At 38.9% G+C, this 12,268-nt stretch overlaps 1 protein-coding gene across 3 annotated transcripts in view; it reads right to left on the bottom strand.

The window, feature by feature from the left end:
• ubac2 (UBA domain containing 2) overlaps window positions 1-12,268 on the bottom strand; it is a 44,747-nt gene that overhangs the window by 3,313 nt on the left and 29,166 nt on the right. For 2 of the 3 annotated variants that reach the window (XM_051702557.1, XM_051702558.1), the window contains exons 6-7: window positions 11,665-11,712; window positions 9,217-9,471 (exon numbers count right to left, since the gene is read on the bottom strand). In XM_051702557.1, coding sequence (XP_051558517.1) covers window positions 9,217-9,471; window positions 11,665-11,712 — 303 coding nt within the window. The remainder of the gene's footprint in view (window positions 1-9,216; window positions 9,472-11,664; window positions 11,713-12,268) is intronic. The other variant, XM_051702559.1, reaches the window with a different exon arrangement.

The following is a 12,268-nucleotide window of genomic DNA, read 5'->3' as shown; positions in this document are numbered from 1 at the left end:
AATATTAAGTGAAATACAGTAGCATAACCACATATTCAAAATTGGGAGGACCAAATGTAAAACTTTAAGAATCAATGATTGAAACTATGATTACCAATCATTAGGCATGTCATAAAATATCGATATGTTGATTATTTATCAGCACGTCATTCTATCGATATATTTTGGAGGCATCGATTTATATTAACTTTTAAATTAGAAGCCTAATTTGCATGCTTTCCAATTCACTCAGTTGGGCTTCTATTGAATTTGTGGCGTAATAGCGTTGGAAGACCACAAGGGGGTGATATAACATTACTGAAGCATGTCGCAAGGCACAGGTATCACAACATAGGACGAGTAATTTAGAGCATGCACAAGATGCATACATACACACAGGAGTTACGAAGGTTTTTCTACTTCCAGAATGAAAGAGACATTGATGAGTTTTCAGGTTAGTGTATGAATCTGGTTTAACTGCGCAAACTGAAAGATTAAAAATTATGCAATTTCTCTGTATGTATCTCTGAAGAGTTTTTTTTTTTCCTCAAGCTGTCAAACCACAAAAAGACATTTGTAAATTTTGTAGACTATATGAAAGACATAAATACAGGTGCATCTCAATAAATTAGAATGTCGTGGAAAAGTTCATTTATTTCAGTAATTCAACTCAAATTGTGAAACTTGTGTATTAAATAAATTCAATGCACACAGACTGAAGTAGTTTAAGTCTTTGGTTCTTTTAATTGTGATGATTTTGGCTCACATTTAACAAAAACCCACCAATTCACTATCTCAAAAAATTAGAATACATCATAAGACCAATAAAAAAAAACATTTTTAGTGAATTGTTGGCCTTCTGGAAAGTATGTTCATTTACTGTATATGTACTCAATACTTGGTAGGGGCTCCTTTTGCTTTAATTACTGCCTCAATTCGGCGTGGGATGGAGGTGATCAGTTTGTGGCACTGCTGAGGTGGTATGGAAGCCCAGGTTTCTTTGACAGTGGCCTTCAGCTTATCTGCATTTTTTGGTCTCTTGTTTCTCATTTTCCTCTTGACAATACCCCATAGATTCTCTATGGGGTTCAGGTCTGGTGAGTTTGCTGGCCAGTCAAGCACACCAACACCATGGTCATTTAACCAACTTTTGGTGCTTTTGGCAGTGTGGGCAGGTGCCAAATCCTGCTGGAAAATGAAATCAGCATCTTTAAAAAGCTGGTCAGCAGAAGGAAGCCTGAAGTGCTCCAGAATTTCTTGGTAAACGGGTGCAGTGACTTTGGTTTTCAAAAAACATAATGGACCAACACCAGCAGATGACATTGCACCCCAAATCATCACAGACTGTGGAAACTTAACACTGGACTTCAAGCAACTTGGGCTATGAGCTTCTCCACCCTTCCTCCAGACTCTAGGACCTTGGTTTCCAAATGAAATACAAAACTTGCTCTCATCTGAAAAGAGGACTTGGGAACACTGGGCAACAGTCCAGTTCTTCTTCTCCTTAGCCCAGGTAAGACGCCTCTGACGTTGTCTGTGGTTCAGGAGCGGCTTAACAAGAGGAATACGACAACTGTAGCCAAATTCCTTGACATGTCTGTGTGTGGTGGCTCTTGATGCCTTGACCCTAGCCTCAGTCCATTCCTTGTGAAGTTCACCCAAATTCTTGAATCGATTTTGCTTGACAATCCTCATAAGGCTGCGGTTCTCTCGGTTGGTTGTGCATCTTTTTCTTCAACACTTTTTCCTTCCACTCATCTTTCTGTTAACATGCTTGGATACAGCACTCTATGAACAGCCAGCTTCTTTGGCAATGAATGTTTGTGGCTTACCCTCCTTGTGAAGGGTGTCAATGATTGTCTTCTGGACAACTGTCAGATCAGCAGTCTTCCCCATGATTGTGTAGCCTAGTGAACCAAACTGAGAGACCATTTTGAAGGCTCAGGAAACCTTTGCAGGTGTTTTGAGTTGATTAGCTGATTGGCATGTCACCATATTCTAATTTTTTGAGGTAGTGAATTGGTGGGTTTTTGTTAAATGTGTGCCAAAATCATCACAATTAAAAGAACCAAAGACTTAAACTACTTCAGTCTGTGTGCACTGAATTTATTTAATACACGAGTTTCACAATTTGAGTTGAATTACTGAAATAAATGAACTTTTCCATGACATTCTAATTTATTGAGATGCACCTGTATATCTATATAAATATATCTATATCTGTATATATCTATATCTGTATATATCTATATATATATATATATATATATATATATATATATATATATATATATATACACAGGTGCATCTCAATAAATTAGAATGTCGTGGAAAAGTTTATTTATTTCAGTAATTCAACTCAAATTGTGAAACTCGTGTATTAAATAAATTCAATGCACACAGACTGAAGTAGTTTAAGTCTTTGGTTCTTTTAATTGTGATGATTTTGGCTCACATTTAACAAAAACCCACCAATTCACTATCTCAAAAAATTAGAATATGGTGACATGCCAATCAGCTAATCAACTCAAAACACCTGCAAAGGTTTCCTGAGCCTTCAAAATGGTCTCTCAGTTTGGTTCACTAGGCTACACAATCTGCTGATCTGACAGTTGTCCAGAAGACAATCATTGACACCCTTCACAAGGAGGGTAAGCCACAAACATTCATTGCCAAAGAAGCTGGCTGTTCACAGGGTGCTGTATCCAAGCATGTTAATAGAAAGTTGAGTGGAAGGGAAAAGTGTGGAAGAAAAAGGTGCACACCAACCGAGAGAACCGCAGCCTTATGAGGATTGTCAAGCAAAATCGATTCAAGAATTTGGGTGAACTTCACAAGGAATGGACTGAGGCTGGGGTCAAGGCATCAAGAGCCACCACACACAGACGTGTCAAGGAATTTGGCTACAGTTGTCATATTCCTCTTGTTAAGCCACTCCTGAACCACAGACAATGTCAGAGGCGTCTTACCTGGGCTAAGGAGAAGAAGAACTGGACTGTTGCCCAGTGGTCCAAAGTCCTCTTTTCAGATGAGAGCAAGTTTTGTATTTCTTTTGGAAACCAAGGTCCTAGAGTCTGGAGGAAGGGTGGAGAAGCTCATAACCCAAGTTGCTTGAAGTCCAGTGTTACGTTTCCACAGTCTGTGATGATTTGGGGTGCAATATCATCTGCTGGTGTTGGTCCATTGTGTTTTTTGAAAACCAACTGCACCCGTTTACCAAGAAATTTTGGAGCACTTCATGCTTCCTTCTGCTGACCAGCTTTTTAAAAATGCTGATTTCATTTTCCAGCAGGATTTGGCACCTGCCCACACTGCCAAAAGCACCAAAAGTTGGTTAAATGACCATGGTGTTGGTATGCTTGACTGGCCAGCAAACTCACCAGACCTGAACCCCATAGAGAATCTATGGGGTATTGTCAAGAGGAAAATGAGAAACAAGGGACCAAAAAATGCAGATGAGCTGAAGGCCACTGTCAAAGAAACCTGGGCTTCCATACCACCTCAGCAGTGCCACAAACTGATCACCTCCATGCCACACCGAATTGAGGCAGTAATTAAAGCAAAAGGAGCCCCTACCAAGTATTGAGTACATATACAGTAAATGAACATACTTGCAGAAGGCCAACAATTCACTAAAAATGTTTTTTTTATTGGTCTTATGATGTATTCTAATTTTTTGAGATAGTGAATTGGTGGGTTTTTGTTAAATGTGAGCCAAAATCATCACAATTAAAAGAACCAAAGACTTAAACTACTTCAGTCTGTGTGCACTGAATTTATTTAATACACGAGTTTCACAATTTGAGTTGAATTACTGAAATAAATGAACTTTTCCACGACATTCTAATTTATTGAGATGCACCTGTATATATATATATATATATATATATATATATATATATATATATATATATATATATATATATATATATATACACACACACACACACACACACACACACACTATATTGCCAAAAGTATTCGCTCATCTGCCTTTAGATGCTTATGAACTTAAGTGACATCCCATTCTTAATCCATAGGGTTTAATATGACGTCGGCCCACCCTTTGCAGCTACAACAGCTTCAACTCTTCTGGGAAGGCTTTCCACAAGGTTTAGGAGTGTGTTTATGGGAATTTTTGACCATTCTTCCAGAGGCACATTTGTGAGGTCAGACACTGATGTTGGACGAGAAGGCCTGGCTCGCAGTCTTCGCTCTAATTCATCCCAAAGGTGCTCTATCGGGTTGAGGTCAGGACTCTGTGCAGGCCAGTCAAGTTCTTCCACACCAAACTCGCTCATCCATGTCTTTATGGACCTTGCTTTGTGCACTGGTGCGCAGTCATGTTGGAACAGGAAGGGGCCATCCCCAAACTGTTCCCACAAAGTTGGGAGTATGGAATTGTCCAAAATCTCTTGGTATGCTGAAGCATTCAGAGTTCCTTTCACTGGAACTAAGGGGCCAAGCCCAGCTCCTGAAAAACAACCCCACACCATAATCCCCCCTCCACCAAACTTCACAGTTGGCAAAATGCAGTCAGACAAGTACCGTTCTCCTGGCAACCACCAAACCCAGACTCGTCCATCAGATTGCCAGATGGAGAAGCGTGATTCGTCACTCCAGAGAACGCGTCTCCACTGCTCTAGAGTCCAGTGGCAGCGTGCTTTACACCACTGTGTCCGACGCTTTGCATTGCACTTGGTGATGTATGGCTTGGATGCAGCTGCTCGGCCATGGAAACCCATTCCATGAAGCTCTCTACGCACTGTTCTTGAGCTAATCTGAAGGCCACATGAACTTTGGAGGTCTGTAGCGATTGACTCTGCAGAAAGTTGGCGACCTCTGCGCACTATGCGCCTCAGCATCCGCTGACCCCGCTCTGTCATTTTACGTGGCCTACCACTTCGTGGCTGAGTTGCTGTCATTCCCAATCGCTTCCACTTTGTTATAATACCACTGACAGTTGACTGTGGAATATTTAGTAGCGAGGAAATTTCACGACTGGACTTGTTGCACAGGTGGCATCCTATCACAGTACCATGCTGGAATTCACTGAGCTCCTGAAAGCGGCTCATTCTTTCACAAATGTTTGTAGAAGCAGTCTGCATGCCTAGATGCTTCATTTTATACACCTGTGGCCATGCAAGTGATTGGAACACCTGAATTCAATTATTTGGATGGGTGAACGAATACTTTTGGGAATATAGTGTATCTACACACACACACACACACACACACACACACACACACACACACGCGCACACACAGAGTATCTATATCTATCTATCTATATATATACAAGTGCATCTCAATAAATTAGAATGTCGTGGAAAAGTTCATTTATTTCAGTAATTCAATTCAAATTGTGAAACTCGTGTATTAAATAAATTCAGTGCACACAGACTGAAGTAGTTTAAGTCTTTGGTTCTTTTAATTGTGATGATTTTGGCTCACATTTAACAAAAACCCACCAATTCACTCATCTCAAAAAATTAGAATACATCATAAGACCAATAAAAAAAACACTTTGTGAATTGTTGGCCTTCTGGAAAGTATGTTCATTTACTGTATATGTATTCAATACTTGGTAGGGGCTCCTTTTGCTTTAATTACTGCTTCAATTCGGCGTGGCATGGAGGTGATCAGTTTGTGGCACTGCTGAGGTGGTATGGAAGCCCAGGTTTCTTTGACAGTGGCCTTCAGCTCATCTGCATTTTTTGGTCTCTTGTTTCTCATTTTCCTCTTGACAATACCCCATAGATTCTCTATGGGGTTCAGGTCTGGTGAGTTTGCTGGCCAGTCAAGCACACCAACACCATGGTCATTTAACCAACGTTTGGTGCTTTTGGCAGTGTGGGCAGGTGCCAAATCCTGCTGGAAAATGAAATCAGCATCTTTAAAAAGCTGGTCAGCAGAAGGAAGCATGAAGTGCTCCAAAATGTCTTGGTAAACGGGTGCAGTGACTTTGGTTTTCAAAAAACACAATGGACCAACACCAGCAGATGACATTGCACTCCAAATCATCACAGACTGTGGAAACTTAACACTGAACTTCAAGCAACTTGGGCTATGAGCTTCTCCACCCTTCCTCCAGACTCTAGGACCTTGGTTTCCAAATGAAATACAAAACTTGCTCTCATCTGAAAAGAGGACTTTGGAACACTGGGCAACAGTCCAGTTCTTCTTCTCCTTAGCCCAGGTAAGACGCCTCTGACGTTGTCTGTGGTTCAGGAGTGCCTTAACAAGAGGAATATGACAACTGTAGCCAAATTCCTTGACACGTCTGTGTGTGGTGGCTCTTGATGCCTTGACCCCAGCCTCAGTCCATTCCTTGTGAAGTTCACCCAAATTCTTGAATCGATTTTGCTTGACAATCATAAGGCTGCGGTTCTCTCGGTTGGTTGTGCACCTTTTCCTTCCACTCAACTTTCTGTTAACATGCTTGGATACAGCACTCTGTGAACAGCCAGCTTCTTTGGCAATGAATGTTTGTGACTTACCCTCCTTGTGAAGGGTGTCAATGATTGTCTTCTGGACAACTGTCAGATCAGCAGATTGTGTAGCCTAGTGAACCAAACTGAGAGACCATTTTGAAGGCTCAGGAAACCTTTGCAGGTGTTTTGAGTTGATTAGCTGATTGGCATGTCACCATATTCTAATTTTTTGAGATAGTGAATTGGTGGGTTTTTGTTAAATGTGAGCCAAAATCATCGCAATTCAAAGAACCAAAGACTTAAACTACTTCAGTCTGTGTGCATTGAATTTATTTAATACACGAGTTTCACAATTTGAGTTGAATTACTGAAATAAATGAACTTTTCCACAACATTCTAATTTATTGAGATGCACCTGTATATATATATATATATATATATATATATATATATATATATATATATATATATATATATATATATATATATATATATACATATACACACACACACACACACACAAACACACACGCGCGCAATACATCTTCCACTGATGACAAGAGTAAATAAACTTTGGCCTTTGATAATAAATTTAATTGAAAACTTTGCGAGTAGCATTCCGTGGCGCTGCAAAGAACTTACATACAGAACCCTTTTACATAGGGGAGCCTACAAGCTTAGCATAGAATAGCATAACGCGGCAGTCCCATAGGCATTCTGTGGGCGGTACACTGGCAAGGAGACTTTTTTTTTATTTTTATGGATATCTATGGAGAGGCTTCGGTGTGCTGAATGAACTGCTTTTGTGCAGAAACAGCTCATCGCTTAAAGTATTGACCACACTGTCCGCCAATCTTCAACATGTTTAACACTAAACAATCCTTTTCGAATGAACTATAAGTGGAGTTTACTACGATAAAATTGCTGTTTTATAAGAGAAGTCACCTGACGATATTATGGCTCTCCCCATTCATCTGTATGGTATCCGCAAATGGTGACTTACTGTCGTAACCAGCTAGTTGACCGTTACGCTCTCTCCTATGGTAAAAGTGTGGATGTTGTTATCTCAGTAAATAATAGAATCTCTGGTTCATACCTTCATAGAAAATAACTGTTTTAATTATAGAATGCGCCATGTCGTCCGTCAGACAACAAAGTTGTGTTGAAAAATATGTTTGAAAAGACAGACTATTGTGCAACTGGTAGCCCTATTTATATCTGAAAAAAATCCCAATATATATATCGATAATCATCTGTAAAATATTCTGATTAATGATGCATGAAAAGGGAATCGATCCCAAGCCTACTAAATGTATTACTCCCCACACTGATCAACCACTAATTTGAATACGACAACAGGGTCAACAGTGCTACCTGTCTGACCCTTTCCAAATCTAGCAATCTATTCCTCATCCCAATCATGGCTTAATTAGACCCGTTGTAACTGGTGCACAAGATGGCGCCGGTGAACTTTCGCCACTCAAGTGCGTGCGTGTTTATGTCCGGTCGTATGACCGCTCATTGAAACTGAGTGAGATTACACAGTGATCACGGTGTAAGAGGGGCTTTGTTGCTTTGAGAAGAGACTTCCAAAGGAGACTTGTTGGAAGGAGACTTCCAAAGGAGACCTGGTTGAGACCAGCTTGAGCGTGTTTACAAGTAAAGAAAGATAGGAGAATGATTTATCAGCGACAGGAGATTAAATCCTCTTTACGGTGTTGTGTTTCTCAACCAGCAGCGAGGAGCTGACCAATGATATGAAGTAAACAGTGTTAAAATTGTGAGTAACACTTTACAATAAGGTTCTATACGTCAACATGCAATAGCTCACAACTAACAATACTTTCACAGCATGTATTAATCTTGATTAATATTAATTTCTATCTATACATTAACATGAGGCAATATATTATGAACGGCAATTAACAATGAGCAATAGTATTTTTAAATGAAACATTAACCTAGATTAATGCTGTAAAAACAAAATGCATTTTTAGTTCATTATACCAAATGCATTCACCATGGATTATTAATTGAACCTTATTGTAAAGTTTTACCAAAAAGTGACTAAAGTTGCCTATGTGTAATCAGATGTAAGGTATTAACAGAAACATGGTTGTTGTCCTGCAGATGACTTCTCTGACATTATTTAAATTGCTGTTGTATATCCAACTTAAATTGCATATCTTACCAAATCTCTAGCCAAGCCTAGTATTGTTTATTCATGTTCACAGAAACTTAGATGAGCTACTGCTGTTTCTTATGTTTATTATCATTCCTTACCTTCATAGTCATCGATGTAACTGCATACATACTGTAACGTGTTGAAATGTTAAGACAAATTTGTTGTGTTATGCATTAGACTGGCTTGCACTGAGAGCTGTTCCTGAATGTTTAATGTACCGTATGTGTGTGTAAAGAGGGAGACTGTGTGCAGAAGGGATTCACTGCTGTTTCAAGTGTGTTTCACCTAACAATTACAGAGTGTACAGCGTGGTTGTGGCCAACAACAGCCTTAAATAAACACACTGTTTATGAGAACGGCCTCCTGTGTCTTCATTGCAATGCTAAAATACATTTTAAATCCCTTTTCTGTAAACACCTCATATAAAATGCAATTTTCGGTCTCTAGACCGGCACCTAGCGAAACCGGAACTGGCTACGCACACACTCTCTAAACACGAAATCAAACATGGCTTCTTGTGCAACTAGCCCATTGAGTCTCTATCCAAACTCCACATCACCTAACAAAACCATTGCATTGTAAATACCCTGCTGTCACTTAAAGTATCTTTCTCCTCACCTGAGGCTGCTGGTGCTGCTGGGCGTTTCTCCTGAGGTGGGAAAACTGAGACAGGAGCAGTTGCTGGTCAAGCAAGTCCATCCTTTGCTGTCTCTGGATGTCCAGTGTTGCTCCCATCCCCACTGGGGCCTCTGTAGTGGGCTCAGATTCTGAGAAGACAGGCTCTAGAAGCACCGTTCCACATTTGGCCAACCATCCTGGCACTCGCAAGAACCTTTGGGCCAACTTATTATTGTAATACAACAAGCCTGCAATCTGGAACAAAGTGGTTGTAACCAAAGAGATTACAATGAAGGTAAGTATATATCATAGAGTGGTAGACTTCCAGAAGTACCAATCCCTTTCAAAATATCCATAGAGAAACTTATTTTTAGTGATAAAGTATAAGATTTTCATAGCTTTTAGTCCATGCCTATTAGCTTTGAGGTTCTATAGATCTATTTTCTACTATACTCCTAAAAGTTGACAAAATAAATGTTATGCCTAGGTATATAGACACACATGCGCATTCACATTTAAATTTTACAGTCTTTCAGTTCAGGAAAATGTTCTAAAAATATTAAGAACTAATCTTGTATGCAGGGGCATTTAAATGTTTGTCCATTAAAATCTCTAGAATGAGAATATCTCCAATACCACCTGTCACCAACTAACAATGGTAAGTAGCAAATCAATTAATTTAAAATGTCTATTAAAAAAAAACAAGCCCTTTGATGTGGCCTGCCTCAACTTCTTTATTCAAAAGGAAATGTGTTCACCAAACCATTTAATGAGGTCCTCAAGAGATGGAATAAGTCAGTGGTTCCCAAACTGGGTGCTGCCATGACTGGCTAGGGGTGGCACGGAATCTTAGTTCAATATTTAAATAGCCACCGATGTTAAAAGTAATAGAGCACAACAGTCTGGTTCCGGAAGTAAAAATCCCATTAATTTTATCCATAGATGAACTGATTTTTAATGATACCTTTTTTAATCATTTAAAGACAGACCTACCATGAGCTCCGAGGTTGTTTATCAATGGTTTATGCTTCCGTTGAAGACATCCATCTGCATTATTTCAACTTCATTGTTTAAAAATCGTGTTTGATAGCAGAACTCATGGTAAACAACTACATTACCCATGGTACAGCAAAGAAAGATCCACCAAAGAGAGAACCGTGACCAACCAAGCCTGTGAAACGTGCCTCGGAACGACCGCCCACTCCCATGATGCACTGTGAATTATGTAATTGAGTCGGTGACTCTTCAACTTAAAACTACTTATCTATTTGTACATATCGGAATATTTTGCAATAAATGTTAAATATATTGTTTCTATACTTATAATCAACAACCTAAAATCAATAGTTTCAATCAATCGATATTCCCATTGTTTTTTATTCAATGACATCATTCGCAGTGCTTCATGGGATTGTAGTCCGTGCCCTCATGAAAGATGGTAAGTACACAGTCTTGTAGCTTGGTCTTTTTGAGCACTGTTGCGCTCTGTACCTGCGTGCTGTTTGACGCTTTCAAACACTCACATGTATACTGCATTTCTGCGTGTGCTTTATAGAGAGCTCATGTCTTGTGGTGAATGCAGCTGCACATGTGAACAGTCACATGTAAATTTGCCCCTCTTGACACGATATTAAGTTGTAAAGAACTCTAAACTTTTTAAACAGAAAAGTGTTTTCAATAGTATATTTATTTCTTTATTTTTCAGTGTTTAGGGTGCCACAGGAAAAAACACTTTAAAGGGGTGCTGTAGTTTAAAAAGATTGGGAACCACTGAAATAGGCTACGCTATGCAGAAGCTATAAGTCAGTGTGATTTCAACTTTATTTAAAAAAGTAAAAAAAAAATGTTTGTTAATTCATAATGTACTATATGACAATAAACCTAAAGCGAGATCATTCCTGAAACCAATCAGAGAAGTCACTCTTACCATGAAAATAGGAATCACAGCAGTATCCACAGCAGTTTGTAGGCTAGCGGAGGTAAGCTAGGTAATGTTAGGTAGGTCAGTTAATATGAAATGTTGTAGTATTAGAGCATCAAACACAATGATAGTGTTTTCTGATAAGAATATACATAAAAAAAACAGTGTAATTGGATTATATCATTTGCAATTTTCTATGAGATGAGTAGGCAGTCACTGTTGTGGTCTACAAAAGCAAAATTTTATATAGCTTTTGTTTTTAAGTGATGGCCAAAAGTGACAGGGTACATTGTAATCACACGATGCGGTGCATGGATTGGTTGACAGTCTTGAATGGTGCCAGGATGACTTGCAGAACACTCACAATTTTTCTGGAATTCTCTGACTATGAGACAATATGCATGTCCTTTGATAAGCTTACTAAAGATCATTACAGGCGAAAAAAAAAAAAAACAACATAAAAAAAAATAAATAAAATAAAACAGGAATTTAATGTAATGCTGCTGTACCTGAGCCGTTTTACTTACCAATCCACTACAGGCAACAACCCACATGTAGGCACCTGAGGTCAGAAGCTGACGACAAGATAACATGAGAAATTCAGAATAGAGAAGTTTCATACCTACAAAATATCTCTAAGGCATCTGAAAACAGCAAAGCGGATTTCAGCTATAAACTTTGCATCAGTAAAAATAATTATTATGAGGATGCAGTGGAAGAAACTGTTGCACTTAGAGGTTTCATAAACATGGTTTACATGCTTGCTTCATTTTGAGGAAAGTATGAAATAAAATAATTTATTCAAACATGATCTTTTTCCTGTAAGAGATACGCTCTCAATTAAGTTACATCTGTTAGATTTAAGTGGGTAAGCCACATGGGTGACTGAAAGAAGTTTGTGATAAATCTTTAAATTATCAAATGTCTTTCATCATTCAGAATAATGTTGTCTATTATTCTACTGAGGAAATGTGCAACTTTCTCTGAAGTGCTAATGCTGATATCTCAAACTAAGCTCATCAGAAAGTCTCACGTATTAGAGAGTTTCTCATCTCTGGAGTGACTGTTACCCTGCAAATGTTTTATCTAGTTTCTGATCTTGAAACACATATAAGGGATTTCCGAAAACAT

This window comes from Myxocyprinus asiaticus, chromosome 7 (genome assembly GCF_019703515.2).
Source record: "Myxocyprinus asiaticus isolate MX2 ecotype Aquarium Trade chromosome 7, UBuf_Myxa_2, whole genome shotgun sequence".
NCBI classification, from domain to species: Eukaryota; Metazoa; Chordata; class Actinopteri; order Cypriniformes; family Catostomidae; genus Myxocyprinus; species Myxocyprinus asiaticus.
Note: the sequence above shows the minus strand (reverse complement) of the source record. Positions and strands in the feature narration are given on the sequence as shown.